An 18,411-nucleotide genomic window follows, 5' to 3' on the forward strand; every position below is an offset into this window, starting at 1 on the left:
TTGTTGCATTTTGTTGCATTTTAGTCTCTTTGCATCCACGCGCCGTGCTAGGGTTAGTCATGTGATCAGAATTGGCTCTCTCAACCACTTAGAAGCCAAGATAGCCCTTGTCGATTATTGCATATGCATCCTTACTAGGTTAAACTCGCATAAACTAGCATAAACTAGCATATTTAGAGCATTAGCGTCATTCGGGATTTTCCCGGTCCAGCTTTTTTACACTTTCACTTTTGCCTTTTGCACTTTGAGCCCTTGATCGATCCACTGTCAACATTTCCACCTTTTCCATCTTTCCCACTTTTCCTCCCGCCCTCCCGCAATAGGGCTGGAAAAGCCATTTATCAAAAGACCGAAGTGGAGTGTTACCTACTTTCGGACTTTCACGGCCTCATGGTAGATTCTGTACGACTGTCTTTCTCTTACCCGCCGGGGCTAGTGATATGTCCTGCATAAGGGCTCAGCTTAATGCTTTAGGACTCCGTTATCCGTCGCCCGGCTGAGCTTCAATTGCAAGTCGATCCATCTGACTCCGCAAAGAATCTTGGTTAAGAATCAGGAACCTGGGAACTCTTCTATGTTCTAGGCTTGTTGATTCCGTTGGAGAAAAGCACGGCAGTGGATCGAGTTACCCGACTGCCCAGGTTCTACCCAGCTGCCTAGGTTCATAGGTTCGCCGGCAGGCAGGTTCGCATTTCTCTACTCTAATCCTGAAAGGACTAGGGATTATGACGAGGGATCATATCATCATTTTCTCTCTAGTACACGACAGGTCCAGCTGCCGTATCTCGCGGCCAATAGCGACTCCGGCAATAAATTGCAATGCCGTAAGCTTCAGATCAATAGGTACCTACTATTTAGTCTGAGCTTTGCCATTTTGTTCGAATTACGCAATGTTTATGCAAAACTAACTTATTAAGCTGAGTGGATGGGTTGTTCCATTCACCAATGGAGTACCGATGCAAAAGAATACAGCTTCGTCCACATGGAGCTGGTATGCCGGTTCATCAAGATTCAAGACCTGCTCGCATGCATATTATGGCTTAGTGGCGTTCGTACTATAGTATGGACATACATACTATGCGTATGTACACGGGCGGGGGGTCATCTCGATGGAGAGGATTGTTTGCACCTCTTTGATTCGTCTGATGCACAACTCGACCGTGTGATATGTGATAAGCCTAAGATTGGTATTGGTTGTTGATCGGCCAATCATCGCCAAGATTTAGACGCCCAATCGCCTTTTCCCGACTAGCTCGACTTCCTTTTCCGCCCAGTTTCTATTTATTCATCCAATCTTGTACCATTGTACTCATGATTTTTACATTGCTTAACCGCCGCCAACTTGCAGTTCGGCACTACCCATGTTTGTTGTACCGATGACAGTAATGGCTTAGGTTGGGGGATGTGCGCTCAAGTGACATTACATTGGATTGGGTGTGTGTTACCAACCATACAGAAGCCAAGGCCACGATCCCATCAAGCGAGTCCAAGCCTATCCAAGATGACGGCCCCGCACATCCAGTTGCCGTAGCGGGAAGTCGTTCACTAATACACTTCCACACTGGTCACTCCCACACGGGCTGACTGGTACTGCAGGTAGGAAGCCGATTCTGTTGGTCTGGATATTGGGTCGCATCCTGGTCTCTCTATACGGCCGCGATTCGTATAATACCAGCCAGCCTTCCTCGAGTTGTTTTCCCTTTTTCTCTCTTTCTTCTCCGGCAAGCATTCAAACACCACAAGCTAGTTCCTTGTTTCTTCTCATCCCTCTTCTTTTTTTTTCTTTTGCTAAACATTAGAGCTGTGCTCTTCTGTTCTAATATTCATCTAATATACCAAAAATCGAAAATCTTATACTCAACACCAGTTGCCGGTCAACTAACCCCCCTAATTCACAACCGCCGATACCCCCTAATAGATCGAGAAACTAGCTTTCCCTTGCTCACAAAGTCCTTTGAAAATTTTAAGAAACGACAATTTTTGCAATAATAACATTAATCACAATGGCAACCATCCAGCTATCTTTCTCTCTTCGCGTTTCTTCCGGTGTTAAGTCCGTTCACCTGCTTGGATCTTGGGACAACTACGTCGGCCAGATCCCCCTTTCCAAGGACAAGTCCTCCAGCAAGTCTGGATCATGGAAGGGTACTTTCAGATTTCAAGGCAACCTCGAGGCTGGTCAGCGATACTGGTACTACTACATCATCGACGGATACCACGTTTCGCACAACCCCAGTGAGGCTTCTACCGTTGAGCCCACCACCGGCCGAGAACTGAACATCCTCGATGTTCCCAAGGACAAGTCCAGCAAGTCCTCATCCAAGTCTCACAGCTCCAGCAAGAGCTCCTCAAAGCACAGCTCGTCTTCCTCGTCAAAGGACAAGCACCGATCTTCCAAGCGCCCCACTCTTGACATTCCCAAGGGCCGCCCCCTTTCTGTCTCTCAGATCGTTGCTCCCAAGCCAATGTCGCCCCACGCAACCCGTCACATCCTAGATGCTGACTACTATGACGACGAATCCATTGAGGAACTAACCACCCGCTTCGACAACACCAGCTTCGAGGAGGATGCCATCAGCGACTTTGCCAGCTCTCCCGTTTCTTCGTCCGGCTCCAGCCTATCGTACCGCTCAGGCAGCTCATCGCCAAACTCATCGCTCTCCGGCTACAGCACGCCAGCCTCAGACTGCAGCAGCTGCACTTGCGAGCGCTACGGTATCACCCGCAAGGGCGACCGCGTCAAGATCGACTGCGGCGGCTCCCGCTGCGGCTACAGCGACGACGAGAGCTCCTGCTCTAGCGGCGACGAGGAGTACGTCCCCCGCAGCTCCCGCCGAAACGGCATCGTTGTTCGATCGTGAAGACTTGCAGCACTTGGGAGATCCCACCAAGCAGCACACCATCATAATACGCCAGAAGGCCGAAGATAGGAGATATCAAGGCTGTTCGCTCATTAACGGGCATAGAGCGCCAACTTTTCTCTTCGCTCTGCTCGTCTTGTTATTCCATTGCATCAGCGACGGGTTTATTTGCGACGGGGCCCGGACCACAAGCTGGTTCTTGACGGCCGAGCCCCGCCGCACCCGTCGCGCCCACACCATTGGGTCGATGCTGCGGCCCCCACGATCGCGTCCCCCTCGTGACGCGATCGTGCGATCGTTTCGTATGTTTCTGACCATACATCCGGAGCAGTAGCCCTTCTTCCCCCTTGCTACCCGCACAGGCGGGAGCGGAGAAGAAGGTACAAAGCCTGCTCTAGCGAAACACAGTGAGACCGTCCGCCGTGGAAACGACCGGCGACGGCTCCTGGGGATGTTTTAAAAACCGCCAATATTGTGGCCCTGGATCTGGCCTTTCGTGAAGATCCGGGCTAGCCATTGTAAATACTTGTTCATCCGCCCTCCGAAGGAAAGAATTCATGGATGGACATCGGGAGGCAGAAACTGTGTCAATATATAGCTGCCACCGCAAGGTGGATAGAAGACTATTGAATCTATTCATCAAACTCTGTATACGTTTTTCATGACCCATGATTGTGTGATATATCTCATTGACCCCTTTCCAATCCTGGTCGCTAACCATCCCCTTTTAATTCATGAGTCTACTGTATGACCTTATGGACGGCTTGGGTAGTCCTTGATCGTGCAGCCCTGTATCATTGACCCATTTTTCCTGCTATAGAATTCTCTGAGCCATTCAATGTCTTCTGGATGGAATCGAAGAGTTTCCGGGTGCTTATATATGCCCATTACGGAGAGCTTATTATTTGAATCAGGTGGGAAGCATATCGATGGGTAGTTCGGCTCGGTCCAACCTGCGTCCCAGTGCCGCATGCCGAGAGTATGCCCAAACTCGTGGCATAGGATGTTGAAAATCGAAGCACGATATAGCGGCAAGAATGAACTCTCGTGAAGTACAATCTTGCGTCTACCTGGTGCGGCGTCGGGAAAGAAAGAAGTGGCGTAGGAATCAGGATCATTTGCATAAGCGAGAGTAAAAGTCTCCGGGAGTAAATCTTCGACATACACGAAGCGAAGTCCAAGGTTGAAAGAATTGAGCAAACTGATAACCTCTTTCAGACAACCTTTGACATGTTCGATGTCATCGATGCTGTAGTGAGCTCGAAGGAAAGACTGATGCTCAATACCGCAAGTCAGCGTTGAACCTGGTGTCCAGCGAGGAATAGTTCCGGACGAGGTGCTATGGAGTCGGAGCTTGTTGCACATTGTGTTCAAGATGCGGCTTGTGATACATTGGGCATATGGTATGCTAATATCAGTCATATCACTAAGAGACCCCATTATGCGCACTGTTTGAAAGCAACGGATTAGAGCTATTAGATAGGTACCTAGTCAAATTCAATGATTACTTACAGGTAGCTAAGCAATGGGATTTTCGAAAATAAACAACTGGTTAGCATAAGAAATCGTACACGATAACCTCGGAAGTTGGACGTCGTGCTGGGTCAGGGCTAAGGCCTAAGAAAAGCAGAACTAATCCGAATTTAAGACGGGCAGTAAAAAACATAAACATATTTAAGAGGGAATATATATAGGTATGTACAGACGGGCAGTTTCTCATATCTACTTATCAAGGTGGAAGACTGTAAAGGGTAAGCATCAAGTATGGATATCTGTGTGGGCTGCTTTTATAAGAAGGCACCCCCCTAGGGTATTATAATAACTTGACTTTAGGAGTTTTTCCGGATTTTCATCGATCTAGGCTTTTGATTGGCTTGGATTTTAGTGAAGGCGCGTGGGCGGTTAGCTTTGCGGTTTGGCCTGAGTTTAACGAGGCTGCGAGGGTAATTGTTAGATTTTACCATAAACCAATTCTTGTCAGTTGCGAAACCAGCTGCAAGCTCTTACTCGCCAGCTGGCAGAACATATCGCCAATTTTCTTTAATTACCTCTTAACCTTCAGTTAATATTTTAGAGCTACTTTTATATTTAGGTAAAGAAAAACTTCTAATAAGTATTAAATATTAATTTTAATTATAAATACGTAAAATACAAAGCTTTTAAAGCCGGTATTAAGAGAAATAAGTAGTTAAAGTTGATGATTTATTTGAGGCGATACGGCTGTTGGTACTACAGCTGGCCCCTGAGTTGGCAGCTGTGCATTACAGCTGACAAGGATTGGTTTATGGTGAAATCTTTTGAAAGGCACCTCTGTAAAGTAATCTTAAATTCGGTCCTTAGATCAGTTCGAAAGTCGGTCCTTAGATGGACTGAATAAATCACTTTAAAGGTACAAGGTAGGTAAGGAAATTAAAAATTATTAGTAGAGAGGAAAATAAGGTAGGTAATCGATCGTAAGGGATACAATCAATGAAGTGAGCTCAACGTAGCTTGACTAATCAAAATGGGCGCGCTGAGGCTTTGCGAAGGTGGGCACAATCCAACGTATAAAGTTACCTTTTAGGAGCCACATATACCATCACCAACAAATCACACGCGCAAGCACAACGAGCTCAAGCCCAGCAAAACCACTGTCAATTCATTGCCCTATGTAACCGAATCTCGAATGCTCCGGCTTTTCTCAAATAAAGGTGAGCGGCGCCAAATGCCACATCATCCAGCGTTCATGCAAGTACCACCCCAACCGACCTATGAAAATTCCTCCAAACCTCGTTGTCCTATGACCGCCGACCAGTGTTGCTCGTGCGGCTCCTCGAATATGAACTTAACGAACTCCAAACGCCACTATGTCTGTCCAACAATGGACTGCCTTCCGAAACCTAACGCCTGATGCCTCATGTCGGGCCTATGCGTGAATGATGAGATGAGTGAGAAGTAGTTGTGTATCTACAATCGTACGGGTTGTGAGATGGGAGATGAAGGGTGTGTCGACGATGATAAAATGAGTAGTCGTGGGTATGTAGGCGAAGTATAGAACGTGAAGACTCATACGGCGCAAAAGAAACATCATAGTTCCCTATAGTCACTTGGTCGGACTCTACGCTGCTTGTTTTGATGCCGTCCAGGGTTGACAGGCTTACGAAAGTAAGCGTCATTGTCATTGTTAGGTGTCGTAAAGTTAGGTCTGTGTGGTTGTTGATTCTGGTTGTTGAACCCACCACTACCACTACCGTTCATGCCCATACCGTTCATATTATTCGCTGCTCCGCCGTTCATACCCCCAAAGTTCCCTCCAAACATGCCGTTACCATTCATGCCCTGAAAAGCCGGGTTGAACATTCCGTTCATACCCATCATGGGGTTCATCATGGGATTCATTCCCATCATCATGGCCATATTCATGTTAGGCTGACCGAAGCCGTTCATAGGGAACTGCATCAAGTTGGGCATCATGCTTGGCATACCATTCATGCCTTGCTGCATCATATTCTGCATGTCCTTGGCCTCTTGTGCTCGTTGCATGGCCTTTGGTCCCTTCGGAATCTTAGGGTTCTCCAGCGGATCCTCCGCCGATCGCTTTTTGGAGGCTGAAGTTGCCTCTTGAGGCTTAGGGGTCTCGCTGGAGCTAGATGACGGCACGGTGGCAATGGATGACTGTTTGGCAACCTCTGCCGGAGGGGACTTGGCCGTCGTAGAAGGGGTGGGTGATGTAGTCTTCTCAGGAGCTGCTGGTTGGGCCTTGGGGGACTCTGCTTGCGAGGCCTCCTTAGTGGAAGGTGCTTCAGATGGGGACTTCACGGCGGGAGGGCTCTTTGATCGCTCCTTTGTCTTAGTAGACTCTTTTTCTTTAAGGTAGTCTTGAATCTTAGTAGTGGTCTCATCATCTGTTTTGAGGTCATCAATGAGCACTCCTTCCGTCTGACAACCTGGGCATATGAAGTCGCTCTCAATGAGAGCATTGGTGATGCACTCATTGCAATACGTCTTCTCACAACATGGAGTCTTCATTGGGTCTATGAACATCCTTTTGTCGATGGCGCACAAAAGGCCTTTCTCCTCAAGTTCCCTATCCTCGGCAGATGCTGCTTTCTGGGCAGCTGCCGATGACTTTGTTTTAGCCTGATACTGCTCCCATGAAGCTTTGTCGGGCTCCGCGATCACGAATTCACCATCTGCATTGACCATGACGCCAGCTGGAGGCTTAACTTCCTCACCGTCCGTACCGGTCTGTTGGAGCGCTGACTTGTCTACAGTCTTCAAGAACGAGCGAGGAATGCCCGTTGTACGCTTGACACGGGGGCGATTGTCAAACTCTGGGTTGTCATTAGTAGGACAGACTTGAATCCAGTGTCCTTTCTGTCCGCATCGGTAGCAGATGTAACCATTCGGGGGATCATGATCCGGGACATTGGCGGGCTTCTTCGCGCCTGGCTTGTAAACCGCAGTTTGACTATGAATATGTTAGCATGTGTAATGAAAATGGATTGGATAGATCAACGTACTGAGACATCTCTTCCTGCTGGGCAGTCCACTGATCGGATTGGGCTTGAAACATAGCCATCATCTTTTCCTCTTCAGTCATTGCTGCACTCATCTGCGTGAGAGCGGCGGATGTGGGTTTCGTGGCCTTCGTTGCATTCTCTCGTCGAGAAGAATTCTTGGCGCTCGCCGGCATCTTTCCAGAGACATACCGAGCAGCGCGACCAGCTCCAGGCTTCTGTGGAGGCAATCGACGTGCGACTACCGTGGTAGATCGCGGAATGATGGTTGTGTCATCATCATATTCTACACTTGTGTTAGCATTATTACTAATGAACTATTTTGGTGGAAGAGGGGCTTACCTTCACTTCCATCTTCGGAATAGATGGCTAAGTCGAAGTCGGTACCGTCACCCAAACCGCTCTTTACGATAATGTCACGTTTGAGTTCGAAAACTGAAATACCAGTACCATCAAATTCCACGCGCGATGGCTCCTTCTGAGACTTGAACTTGAAGAACACAGACGAAGTCATGTTGCTAGATTATGTAGTATCTGGCGAGGTTACAAGGTTTGTGGGAAGAGGGAGAGAAATAATTGCGAATAATGATTCGCTAAGCCTTGAAAGGCGTAGTAGTCTAGAAAATGGGGTGGGAGATATATGTATGTGAAGCAGTACTGAAGTGGTAAGTTGTTCGCAAGCTTCAAGTGAGGGGTTGGATCTGTTGGTTTTTTTTTTGCGGAGACTTGATGCTATTCTGACTCTCGCTTGTCCTTTTCTTTCTTTTTTTCTTCTTAAAAAGACCAACTGGCAAGAAGATAGATGGGTATCAATTCAGCTGTACGTCAAAGAACAACAGGAGTGTATGCTCCAGTAGAAAGAAATGGAGAATGATGTACAAAGACAAGTAGACTTGATGCCAAGTCAACTCAATTGAAGAAAAGGCAGATTTCCACCCGAAGTCCACACCACGAACCCCAGATCTCCGCAAAAATCTCGTCTGTTTTAGACCAAGACCTCCAACCTATCCCACGAGAAGTTCACTGAGAACAAATTAGTTCACACGATGATTGAGCTGACCATTGCTTGTCGCGAAGTTGATGTGGCGAAAGATGGCGAAGAGACGCGACCGAGAAAGTATGAGGGAACGTGGTGAATTTTCGCGGTTCAAGTCCGGTCGCTGTACGGTCGCGGTCGGATTAATCGGAAAGGGGAAAGTAATTACCGATCGCGTTCTTGGGGATGTGCGGCAACGAGATTGATAAAATCCAGTATTGAAGAAATAAAAAAAAGAAGCTGATGAGAAAATGATGAGAGTTGATTTGCAAGAAATCGAGGATGGAAGTTGTTAAAAGAAGATGGAGGAAGGATCACTGTGACTGGATAAATGAAGTGGGAGAATATGACCTTAGATACGGGGATTAGTCAGAAGGAACTTTAACTTTAGGCACTGAAATAAAACAGACACGTGACCAATCCATATATCGCCCCACATTAGTATTAGCAATTGCCGAGAATTGACCGCTATTATTAGGTACTCTACTGTAGCATGTACCTTCGTACCTAGCTCGTCACTGATTTTATTGATTATTGAATCTCTAGAACTGTGATGAGCTTCTAATTAATTTGTACAAGCACTGAAGATGTCGCCGACCTCATTGACACGTACATACGCATTTTTATTTAACCTCCGAAACTAGTATCTAACCTGCAGTTATGAGCCATTGAATGGTGCATCCAAAATATTTATCATATGTTCGGAGCCACCATAGAGATATCCTTCCTGATTACCTGTCGCTTTCACCACTAACCTGATGCTTCCGTCTTCCTACCAAATTTAGGTAAGTTAAGGCCCTTCTTCTCTTTTTTCTCAGCTGTGGGAGTCTGGTTGAGTTTCTTGCCGCCCTTTCGTCCGGTACGTATGTCTCGGCGTGATGTACAACAACAACCCAACCCGGCGTGGATGATGAAGGCGATTAAAGTGAATCCGGTCGCTATCCACATGAAGGCAAACATTTTCGTACCAACGTCGGCGTTCACATTGAGATCAGTCTGCGACGTCAAAGCATACTTGAATACTAGAGACATAGCCGTGCCGAGGGCTGATGCTATTAGAACCAACAGCGTTCCAAGGAAAGCCAAAATGCTGAGAGGAAGACTCCACCATCGCGAATATAAGACGATTGGAGATAGGAAAATCAAGACTAAATCCAAAAGTAGGCCAGTCAGGAAAAACCCGAACATAATATTCGATGCGATGCGGAGAATAGTCAGGATATCATTCACTTCCGAAGGCAGCGCGATTGAAGCTCCCGAGAATAATTCACTCAGTAGAATATCTACCGGGTTAAACCAATAAAGAGTAGTCGGAGTCGAACAATGAGTAATTCCACTAATTCATTTGTCAGCCAAGATCCCCTTATTGAGATATAGACCCATCCACATACTCAGTATCATATCCTTCGCAGAAATTCCATAATCCGACCTGGTAGAAATCGTGGAGACCGAGAGTTCGTGCAATCGAGTTTTGCAAACTCAGGGTGGTCGGCACCGCTTGAGGAAGAATGTCGGAAAGATCAAGCTTGAAGAAGTAGATGTCACCTAAAACTCGGGTACCTTTCGTGTTGCCTATCTCGACCTACGATACGATGAAGCCGTTAGAGACATATAAATGTAAGTTAAGAAGTTAAAGCTTACCAATACCAAGAAGACCACAGCGACCAGATAGCAGAAACATGATACTATGATGGCATTTCGTCGTGTTCTCGTCCCTCTCTTCAAAGTGGCTTGATCTTCAATACTTGGTTGGGGGCTCTCTTTATGAGCATTGGCGTCAGGAGAAGACGACGTTGCTGGCGTTCGCTTTCGAAACCCAGGAATAGATCCAAAAGCCATATTCAACGAATCCAAATCCAAAGGTAGCCTTGTATCTTCCCTGGTCCGGATGGACTCGATCTCAGCAGCTCAGATTAAAGTATCTGCAGAACTAATGAATTGGCTTAAGAATCGAATTAGAATTGAAAAGAATTACGGGAATGGCCGTCAAGAATGACTAAATGTCAAAGTTCTTGAGATCATGCACGTGAATACATTGAAGGAAACAACACAGAAGATCAAAAACACTTGATTTCTGAATTCGTGAATGATTACCTAGGATAGTCAGCAAGGATGGGAATCAAGCTGGGTAGAGGTAAAGATCATCCCATCCGACCCATACGTATTATTGATTGGGTCTCGTACTTGACATCAGAAACATACGTATTTGTACCAAAGATGTACAGTACTTTAAAGTTTCTCTTTAAACTTCTCAGCTTCCAAGGAACCCTTTTTCTCCACTGCACTTGCAAATAACCCTTGCCATCTTATGCCGACTGCCGGGCAACGATCTCACTGCCACCGTGCCAAGACTTTATAGTAGCATTGACCTAGATGCTGGGTAGGCCAGGCAGAGGGTCAACTGGCAGGCGCTTGCAGGCTGGCAAGTCAGTCTGTTAGGTAGGTGTACCTAGTAGGCTAGGATGTCTTGAATGTTTGAAACATCCATTTAAGCTCAGCACCTGCACTGATCAGTTGAATAACGGGTGGACCAATGAAGATTGGATTCATTTACAATTACGAGGGGGCCTAGGCAGCTGCTAGGCATGATTTGATATTTGTTTACTTAAAGAGTTTTCATGACCAGGTCATGACTTACATGGATATAGCTCAATATCAAGTTTTTTTCTCTTTGCATATCAGTCACATAAGAGACAAAAACTAAACAATGGTTTTATACTGATCAACGGATTTAGTGATGAAAATTGGGACTGACAACTATGTGCATACTATCGCCGTATTTAAGCTGTGACCCATAAATATCTGGGTACACTTATGGTACGGGAATGCCGCTGACATCATTCTCTAGCGCCAACTCAAGACATAACAAGTTGTGGACGCGTGTAACCCACGATTTTCCCTGCAATCTGCGCCAGAATCACTCATCATCTACCACTAACGCCCTCATAATCTTTGGCTCAGCCTTCCTTGTAAGCTGAATGACCCACATACAAGTAGATCTCATGTACTCAAAGTATACAGGTACGTACATGCACCCAGGCAGCCCACCATGTTCCAGAGCCAAGGGGTGACAGGGCAGGTTCGAGTCGACCGTTGTCACAAGCAGAACATGCAAACCATGAAAGCAAGCCAAGTCATCTCAACTTTTAAATCTTATTTTTTTTTCGGACGAAACCTAGAATATAGACGGGTTCCCTTTCTCTCGTTACGATAATACATCTTCGTCGTTGATACCATCTAATACCTGGGCAATCTGGGCAATCTGCTCCATGTCAGACTACGCTTGAGCTTTTCTATATACTTCTAGGAAAGCTATGGCGCCGTTCGGACGTTTGTCCCTATTGGCTGCTGTTGCTGGCGGCGTGCTTGGACAAACTACCCTCAGCAATGACGGAACTACAGCAACAGGCTCGACAGCTACAGCTACCACTCCAACCGGTACCTATGAGTCGTTTTCCACTCAGATTACGTTAGGCACGGACTTAGGAACGACCGGAAGTGTAGCGACTTCCATGGGAACCGACAACGTAACCCGGTCTACGATTAGCTCTTCGTCATCCGATACGGTGACGTTTTTGACCGGCTCCGCCGCGACGACGACAACATTAGCCGGCAACTTTTCCTCCTCAACTACGTCAGCTATCCCAACGGTGACCAACACACAACCGTGCAACAATTATGCGGAATTCTGCACCAGGAAATATAGCAACATTACCAACGTCGCTTGCCATAACTCCCCTTTTACAACATCCAACAACTTAGCAGCGAACCAACAATACGACGTCACAGCACAGCTGAATGATGGCGTACGGTTTCTTCAAGCACAAATACAGTGGCCTACTGGTGGGAGCGAGCCGCATTTTTGTCATACGAGCTGTGATATTCTTGATGCTGGTCCCATCACCGACTGGCTTGGCAAGGTTAAGACATGGGTTGCAGCTCATCCGTACGATGTTATTACTATCCTCCTAGGCAATGGAAACTAGTATGTACCACCTAACCCTAAGAAGAGAATTAGTTACTGACTGAGTGATAGCTCTGTTCCTAGCTTATATGTACCATATATCGAACAGACCGGTATATTGCGCTACATTTACACACCGTCGGTAGCTCCCATGACTTTAGATGACTGGCCAACATTAAGCGAGATGGTTTTGAGAGGCCAGAGAGTGGTTATGTTTATGGACTACATGGCTAACCAGACGGCATATCCTTGGCTCCTTGATGAATTCTCTCAGCTATGGGAAACACCATTTGACCCCACTGACCAAAAGTTCCCCTGTACTGTTCAGCGACCACCCAATCTAGCAGAGAAGGATGCTAAGGACCGACTGTACATGATTAACCATAACCTTAATGTTGAACTGTCGATCCTCGGAACCAATATGCTCGTACCCGCGCGGACGGAGCTGAATGTGACGAATAACGTCACGGGAACCGGTAGCCTTGGCCTTTCAGCCAATAACTGCCGCAGCGATTGGGGACGTCCCCCTAACTTCTTGAACGTGGACTACTACAACACTGGAGGATTCCCGGGGTCCGTCTTCGAAGTCGCAGCGCAGATGAACAACGTCACGTACAACCGCCAATGCTGCGGTCAGGCCACAAACGGGGCAGAACGCCTGCTGAGCAACGGATTTATATACTCATTGGCCATGATGGCACTGTTTTGGGCGTTCCTATAATTATAGCCTAGCACCTAAAATAATGTTTGCGGCATTTGATGGGTGGGACATTGCGTTGATGGCGTTTTCTAGATGGAGCGAATACTGAACATTGAAGTCTTACGAGTCTAATGTTGGAAATTGGTACATGCTATTGTTAGCATGTGGATTAAACATATTTAATACTAGGTATTCAAAATTTCCCGATTTGCTAGAGAAGTTGATTTAATCCAAAGATCAATTTACAGCAAGAGGAGAAGCTCTTAACAATCTTTGATTATATTGAAAGATGTGCATACCTCACACCTGGAGTAGGTAGTTCAGATACTTGTTTGCTATATGCATGACCAGCCAAATATAGTCCTGATATTCCACATTCCTGCATCCCGTACCCCTCAGTAAATAGATAAATACCTAAGTATATGTCGTATCACGAATATCATCATCATCACGCCTCGATACCGTACGCCTTCAACGCCGTGCCGCCCCAAATCATACGTTTCTCCTCATCCTCGAACGAAGCCATCCAGCACAGTCTGTCGACGATCTTCTTCCACTTCTGCCAAGCGTCGTCGCCGACGCCGATGGTGCACACGGGCCAGTCGCTCGCGAACATGATGCGGGAGGCGCCGAAGGCAGCAAGCACCACGCTCAGCCACGGGCTAATGGCGTCAAAGATGTCCTCGGGCGACCGCTGCTTTAGCGAGTCCGGCATCTCCGGGAACCCGCCCGAGAGCTTCATGTATGTCTTACTGCACTTGCTTAGCGTGAAGATGGCCGTGCGCCAGGCGATAAACGACGGGCTCGTTTGCACGTTGTAGATGGAGAGGTCCGGCTTGCACATGTGGTCTGCACGTCATTAGTCTTGCTTTTAAAAAAAAAAGTCTGGGGGTTCGGGGGGTAAAGCAGAGAAATGAGGAATACGAACTAATTATAAAAGTGACCCTTTGGTCTTCGGGAACGCCTTCGTGCGCACGGTCAATCATCTCGACGACCTCCTCCAGTTGGGCTCTGCCGCGATTATGTTGGTCGACGCCTAAGTCAAATACAAGGCCTTTGCGGCCCAGCAGTTTCAAGCTCTCGATAAATTTGTCTTGTAACATGGTCCCGTTCGGCTTGTCCTGCAGTAGGTATCTAAAACCCTTAACCTTGGGCCAGCTCTCGCCGGCTTCCTGCTTTACTAGGTCGATATATTTCTCCATAGCTTCAGCCCCACTCGGCATCGGCGCCCAAGGGATATAGGCGGTACATAGAGAAGCATCTTCCGCAGTGTGACCTTCGCCAGGTTTCGGCTGGCCGGTGATGATGCGCTTCACCCAGGAAACCTCCATTAAGGGATATTTCCAGCCGCTACCATCTTTCTCTCCAGCTTCTAGGTCATTCTTGCGGTCCGTCTCTAGGAATATGAAGCCTTTGGGCGTCGAGTCTCCTGTAGCAGTCTTGTATTGTTCAACCGAGAGCTGTCCTTGTAAAGGTCCGTCCGGCTTCCACCACGCCAACGTCTCAAGCTCTGATTCCGGGACGAGGTGGATGTGGGCGTCAATGATAGGGATATCGGCGGCCATTGTTGATAATTCGAGTACTTCTTTACTAAGTAAAACTTTTTTTGGTTCAGTGTTATTCTTTCCGCAGGCAATTTTCTAAATCTCTGTACAAATCAATGCTTTTTCAAAAATGGAGAAACAGCACGAAGAAAGGCTCAAATCTTAGAACGGCAGATATGAAACGGTGAAGGTGTAACCAAAGCAAGCTCACACGAAGCTTGGGAAGCTTCACACAACGAATACCTATTCAAGCTCCATCGCACCTTACCCCGCCATGGCCCCCCTACTAGATACCCACTAATTCCCCTGAGATGGCTTGACTTGCTATGCAATAGCGCCCCACAGTCACTTCAATGCGCTGGACACCATTCGCCCAAAAGTTGATAGTGAAAGTGCGATTCTAGAGTTAGACCACATGGGTAGAGTGCTTTCCATTTATTGTAATAAACTTGATGAAAGGAGCTGCAGGTTACCATTCTCAGATACATTAAGACAAAGTAGCGGTAAGCACTACCGCGTGTTACCCACGCTAAGCCTCAAATCGTTAGCAGGAGAGCAATTACTCGATTAGGTATATGGAATCTTCAAGTACTAGGTAGATCCCAGAATCTAGCCCTTTCAGGCGGTATCAACACCAACAGACTTCTCATACTTCGGAAGCTTCTTAGCATCCTTTTGCCTTGAGAGAACCTCCGCTGCGGTATCCTTCATCGATCGTATGCACTCTTCCCGGTACTCTAGAACCTTCTTCGCTGCCGGCCTCCCAGTCATGTTAAGGTGCCAGCGATAGTACTCCGGAAACTCCTTCTCGAAGTCTAAGGAACCATCGGAGAACATGGTTCCCAGCGCCATATTTCAGGGGATGAACGCAAGATCCGCGTAGGTGCATTTATCGCCGACAAGCCAAACTGGATCCTCGGCCGCGAGACCTAGCTTTTCCCGCTGCTTTCGCAGAGTGCCTTCTACGACGCCCATGATGCGCTTAGACTCGTTCCCATAACGGTCTATGGCCGTCTGCAGGTTCTGCTCAACGTGAATATGGGTAAACCATACTATTTTAGAAGACAGTGAGCTGAATGCTTTCTACGAGATGAAATGATGAATGTGGACTAGGGTTCAACCCGGAGTTGAGATAAGAACCTAGGAAGTGGCTGAGAGGGCCAACTCCGAAAATACGTACTCTTCTGCCCAAACATCGGTCCCTGGCCACTCATCTGGAACATCAGCCAGCTCTGGAGAAGCCACTTTTCCTCGAACCTATCATCTCCGTACGTGAGCTTGAGCTCCTTGTCATACGTGGCGATGAGGTAGTTTATGATGGCGCCGGACTCCCAAAGCGTCACATTTTTATTAGGGTCGACCATAGCCGGAAGCCGGCCGTTCGGGTTCAGAGAGGTGTATGGTTCGGACTTGATCTCGCCGTACGGGATCCAGACGATCTCCCATGGCAACCCCAGCTCTTCGAGCAAAATGATGACCTTCCAGGGATTAGGCCCTTGGCCGGACGGCGCATGGTAAATCTTGATGGACTGCATACCGAGGGACAATGATAGCGTGGCGTCTCTAGCTGCCTATCCTAAAAGCTAAGCGATCATCGTGGCTTTTATTAGGGGATAACGTTGACCCTGGACTTCAAATATCTCTTGGAGTCGGCTAAGACACCGGTTTTCGCCTCATCTATCTCCTGATTGAACTTAACGCCGGCCTTAACTCCACAACTTCTGTATTTCGGCGAAACACCAAGATAGCTGAGGTGGTGTCCGATCGTGGTTAACGATGCTTATAGAGGACCATACCCCATCAGAAACTAGACTAGGTTCATCTCTCATACATCACGCAAGGTCGACGCAACATGTAGGAACTACACTTGTCCGTTTGTAGTAGTACATAATGACCACAAAGTCGCCGATAGAGTCTTCGTGGGTATAAGAAATTGGTGTTTATAGTATTTGTCATGCTGATTGTCTGGGATAATTATACGCCGACGGCGCGATTTCTTTATAATCAATTCTTTTCTATTAGTCATCCACATGTCAGCATCAAGGTCATAGTTGCCTGTTGGGGGTAGGTAAAAGTTGGTTTTCAAGGAAATCAGGAGGTCAAGAGACTATCGCTATATGTTTTCTCTCCGACTACTACATTGGGCGTGGCAAGAAATCGAATTTGAACGAATTGTCAGGCACTGTATGCGCAATTCTGTTCCTCCACATGATAGTTATGGGAGTATTCTGATTGGCGTATCCCAAATAGATGGAGATATCTCTCGGGTCAATGGTGGATGGCAGATCGGAATGGACATGCCATGTTCTTGATTCCCTATCTCGTGAGTATCTAGGTGGGCATATATGCCAGGAGCACTAAATTACTCCATTATGCCTCTATTTCCTTTACATTAGACCCTCGATGTGAATCAAAGGTCTCAAACGCCACGCTTCCCGACTCCAAATAGCCCAATAGAATCCAGGCATGCGGTTTACTCAGGGGGGACATAAGGATGGATCAGCATTTCGCTGAACCGTTCTAGCTTCTCCTTACCCCGAACCTCTTCGACCAAAAGCGGCATCCTTACAACGTTGAACTCGTCGTATAGCTCTTCGATCTGGTCCAGGTACTTCTTCTGCATCTTCCGCCGTGCCATGCACTGCTCGCAATTGCTCCCTTGCTTTGGGAATAGCAGCTGGTTGACCACGATGCAGTGCGTGTCGATACTGTAGCTTGCCAATTCTTGAATCATGCGTTCCGTCTCGTATAAACTCAGGAATTCCGCTATACAGACGCACACAAATGTCGTCAAATTCTCGTCCTTGAACTGTGTGTTTACCTCGGAGATAGTCTGGCGAAGAGTCTCCAATTTTTCCATCATCTCGTTCAAGTTTTGGCCGTTCGGAAGCGTGCCTTGGTTACCGAGGAAACCGTTCAGTAATGGACCGTATTGTGAGGAGAGTTGGGAGATCTTAGCAAGCGCTTTCTCAAGGACGGATGGGAACTGTAGGAAACGGAGGGTGTGGCCTGTGGGAGCGGTATCGAAGATAATGACCTCGTATGAGAGAGATTTGACTTGTTTTAGAACCTCTGCGAATGACATGGCTTCGTCTATACCTGGAATCTAGAAGGTAATGTTAGTTTAAGTCGTGGGAAATATATATTATGCGATATCCTTGTTCCTTGTACTTACCGCGAAGGCCAAATCCTGCATCATGCCTCCCATGCCTCCCATAGCATCGGTGTTGTCTTCACCTTGCCCGGCCATTAAATCCTGAATACTTCCATTCGGGTCGATCTCCATCGCACTGAGATTTGTGAAGCCATCTATTAGGCGAGCCTCCTTGCCGAACTTTTGCGAAAATGCGTCGGACAAGTTGTGAGCGGGATCGGTGGAGATGAGTAGAACGGAGCGGCGGACTTTGGCGAGTTGTATGGCGAGGGAACAAGATGTCGTCGTCTTTCCTACACCACCTTTACCACCAACGAATATCCACCGCAAGGTCTTCTGGTCCAGGATAGACTGCAATGTCGGCTCTAAGCCGTCGTCGGCGGAGATGACAGCGGACGACATGACGGATAGGAATGAATGAGGTCGGAGTTTAAAAGAGATGGTCTAATACGAGGGACTAGGAGGTGAGCCTGATCGAGGCAAATAGGAACTCCTGTTTATTTCATACAGATAAAAATGTACCAAATTGTCGTGGGACGAATGCACAAATATAGAAGTAGATTCTGGAATCGCGTCGAGCTTCTTTTAGTAGCAAATCATAAACTACTAGGTAATTCATAGCGCCCCACAGTCTCTCAGTGACAGCCTGGAAG

The 18,411-nt window shown here is 47.2% G+C and overlaps 8 protein-coding genes across 8 annotated transcripts; 2 read left to right on the plus strand and 6 right to left on the minus strand.

The window, feature by feature from the left end:
• The first annotated feature begins 1,628 nt into the window (after positions 1-1,628).
• GGS22DRAFT_161186 (uncharacterized protein) lies at positions 1,629-3,510 on the plus strand. Its single transcript, XM_047961049.1, has one exon. The coding sequence runs from the start codon at positions 2,004-2,006 to the stop codon at positions 2,859-2,861; it is 858 nt and encodes a 285-aa protein (XP_047819378.1). The 5' UTR covers positions 1,629-2,003; the 3' UTR covers positions 2,862-3,510.
• GGS22DRAFT_161188 (uncharacterized protein) lies at positions 3,435-4,661 on the minus strand. The gene is made up of 2 exons (XM_047961050.1): positions 4,374-4,661; positions 3,435-4,309 (listed from the first exon to the last, which is right to left on the minus strand). The coding sequence occupies exon 2, from the start codon at positions 4,299-4,301 to the stop codon at positions 3,615-3,617; it is 687 nt and encodes a 228-aa protein (XP_047819379.1). The 5' UTR covers positions 4,302-4,309; positions 4,374-4,661; the 3' UTR covers positions 3,435-3,614.
• A 1,178-nt stretch (positions 4,662-5,839) lies between these two features.
• On the minus strand, positions 5,840-8,157 carry GGS22DRAFT_130479 (DWNN domain-containing protein). The gene is made up of 3 exons (XM_047958455.1): positions 7,703-8,157; positions 7,364-7,646; positions 5,840-7,311 (listed from the first exon to the last, which is right to left on the minus strand). Exons 1-3 carry the CDS (start codon positions 7,872-7,874, stop codon positions 5,928-5,930), a joined length of 1,839 nt encoding a protein of 612 aa, XP_047819380.1. The 5' UTR covers positions 7,875-8,157; the 3' UTR covers positions 5,840-5,927.
• A 767-nt stretch (positions 8,158-8,924) lies between these two features.
• On the minus strand, positions 8,925-10,644 carry GGS22DRAFT_130481 (SUR7/PalI family-domain-containing protein). Its single transcript, XM_047958456.1, has 3 exons — positions 10,038-10,644; positions 9,788-9,978; positions 8,925-9,732 (listed from the first exon to the last, which is right to left on the minus strand). Exons 1-3 carry the CDS (start codon positions 10,233-10,235, stop codon positions 9,147-9,149), a joined length of 975 nt encoding a protein of 324 aa, XP_047819381.1. The 5' UTR covers positions 10,236-10,644; the 3' UTR covers positions 8,925-9,146.
• A 786-nt stretch (positions 10,645-11,430) lies between these two features.
• Positions 11,431-13,452, plus strand: GGS22DRAFT_130506 (PLC-like phosphodiesterase). The gene is made up of 2 exons (XM_047958458.1): positions 11,431-12,381; positions 12,433-13,452. The coding sequence occupies exons 1-2, from the start codon at positions 11,711-11,713 to the stop codon at positions 13,079-13,081; spliced, it is 1,320 nt and encodes a 439-aa protein (XP_047819382.1). The 5' UTR covers positions 11,431-11,710; the 3' UTR covers positions 13,082-13,452.
• On the minus strand, positions 13,295-15,016 carry GGS22DRAFT_130499 (amidohydrolase). The gene is made up of 2 exons (XM_047958457.1): positions 13,989-15,016; positions 13,295-13,909 (listed from the first exon to the last, which is right to left on the minus strand). Exons 1-2 carry the CDS (start codon positions 14,623-14,625, stop codon positions 13,509-13,511), a joined length of 1,038 nt encoding a protein of 345 aa, XP_047819383.1. The 5' UTR covers positions 14,626-15,016; the 3' UTR covers positions 13,295-13,508.
• Positions 15,017-15,373: 357 nt separating this feature from the next.
• Positions 15,374-16,430, minus strand: GGS22DRAFT_130511 (thioredoxin-like protein). Its single transcript, XM_047958459.1, has 2 exons — positions 15,785-16,430; positions 15,374-15,656 (listed from the first exon to the last, which is right to left on the minus strand). Exons 1-2 carry the CDS (start codon positions 16,137-16,139, stop codon positions 15,460-15,462), a joined length of 552 nt encoding a protein of 183 aa, XP_047819384.1. The 5' UTR covers positions 16,140-16,430; the 3' UTR covers positions 15,374-15,459.
• A 426-nt stretch (positions 16,431-16,856) lies between these two features.
• Positions 16,857-18,348, minus strand: GGS22DRAFT_130514 (anion-transporting ATPase). Its single transcript, XM_047958460.1, has 2 exons — positions 17,780-18,348; positions 16,857-17,710 (listed from the first exon to the last, which is right to left on the minus strand). The coding sequence occupies exons 1-2, from the start codon at positions 18,158-18,160 to the stop codon at positions 17,078-17,080; spliced, it is 1,014 nt and encodes a 337-aa protein (XP_047819385.1). The 5' UTR covers positions 18,161-18,348; the 3' UTR covers positions 16,857-17,077.
• Between the last annotated feature and the right edge of the window lie 63 nt (positions 18,349-18,411).

The sequence above is a fragment of the Annulohypoxylon maeteangense genome (genome assembly GCF_022496945.1).
Source record: "Annulohypoxylon maeteangense strain CBS 123835 unplaced genomic scaffold GGS22scaffold_7, whole genome shotgun sequence".
In the NCBI taxonomy this organism is placed as follows: domain Eukaryota; kingdom Fungi; phylum Ascomycota; class Sordariomycetes; order Xylariales; family Hypoxylaceae; genus Annulohypoxylon; species Annulohypoxylon maeteangense.

Excerpts from the sequence above, each read along its gene's own strand:
- GGS22DRAFT_161186 (XM_047961049.1), top strand. The coding sequence starts at position 2,004 with ATGGCAACCATCCAGCTATCTTTCTCTCTTCGCGTTTCTTCCGGTGTT.
- GGS22DRAFT_161188 (XM_047961050.1), bottom strand. The coding sequence starts at position 4,301 with ATGGGGTCTCTTAGTGATATGACTGATATTAGCATACCATATGCCCAA.
- GGS22DRAFT_130479 (XM_047958455.1), bottom strand. The coding sequence starts at position 7,874 with ATGACTTCGTCTGTGTTCTTCAAGTTCAAGTCTCAGAAGGAGCCATCG. Across the intron at positions 7,647-7,702 it reads TTCCGAAGATGGAAGTGAAG|AATATGATGATGACACAACC; the intron begins GTAAGCCCCTCT and ends ACACAAGTGTAG. Across the intron at positions 7,312-7,363 it reads CAGCAGGAAGAGATGTCTCA|TCAAACTGCGGTTTACAAGC; the intron begins GTACGTTGATCT and ends ACATATTCATAG.
- GGS22DRAFT_130481 (XM_047958456.1), bottom strand. The coding sequence starts at position 10,235 with ATGGCTTTTGGATCTATTCCTGGGTTTCGAAAGCGAACGCCAGCAACG. Across the intron at positions 9,979-10,037 it reads CTGTGGTCTTCTTGGTATTG|GTCGAGATAGGCAACACGAA; the intron begins GTAAGCTTTAAC and ends ATCGTATCGTAG. Across the intron at positions 9,733-9,787 it reads TGCGAAGGATATGATACTGA|TGGAATTACTCATTGTTCGA; the intron begins GTATGTGGATGG and ends CAAATGAATTAG.
- GGS22DRAFT_130506 (XM_047958458.1), top strand. The coding sequence starts at position 11,711 with ATGGCGCCGTTCGGACGTTTGTCCCTATTGGCTGCTGTTGCTGGCGGC. Across the intron at positions 12,382-12,432 it reads CTCCTAGGCAATGGAAACTA|CTCTGTTCCTAGCTTATATG; the intron begins GTATGTACCACC and ends ACTGAGTGATAG.
- GGS22DRAFT_130499 (XM_047958457.1), bottom strand. The coding sequence starts at position 14,625 with ATGGCCGCCGATATCCCTATCATTGACGCCCACATCCACCTCGTCCCG. Across the intron at positions 13,910-13,988 it reads AAGGGTCACTTTTATAATTA|ACCACATGTGCAAGCCGGAC; the intron begins GTTCGTATTCCT and ends AATGACGTGCAG.
- GGS22DRAFT_130511 (XM_047958459.1), bottom strand. The coding sequence starts at position 16,139 with ATGCAGTCCATCAAGATTTACCATGCGCCGTCCGGCCAAGGGCCTAAT. Across the intron at positions 15,657-15,784 it reads ACCGATGTTTGGGCAGAAGA|TATGGTTTACCCATATTCAC; the intron begins GTACGTATTTTC and ends CTTCTAAAATAG.
- GGS22DRAFT_130514 (XM_047958460.1), bottom strand. The coding sequence starts at position 18,160 with ATGTCGTCCGCTGTCATCTCCGCCGACGACGGCTTAGAGCCGACATTG. Across the intron at positions 17,711-17,779 it reads TGCAGGATTTGGCCTTCGCG|ATTCCAGGTATAGACGAAGC; the intron begins GTAAGTACAAGG and ends ATTACCTTCTAG.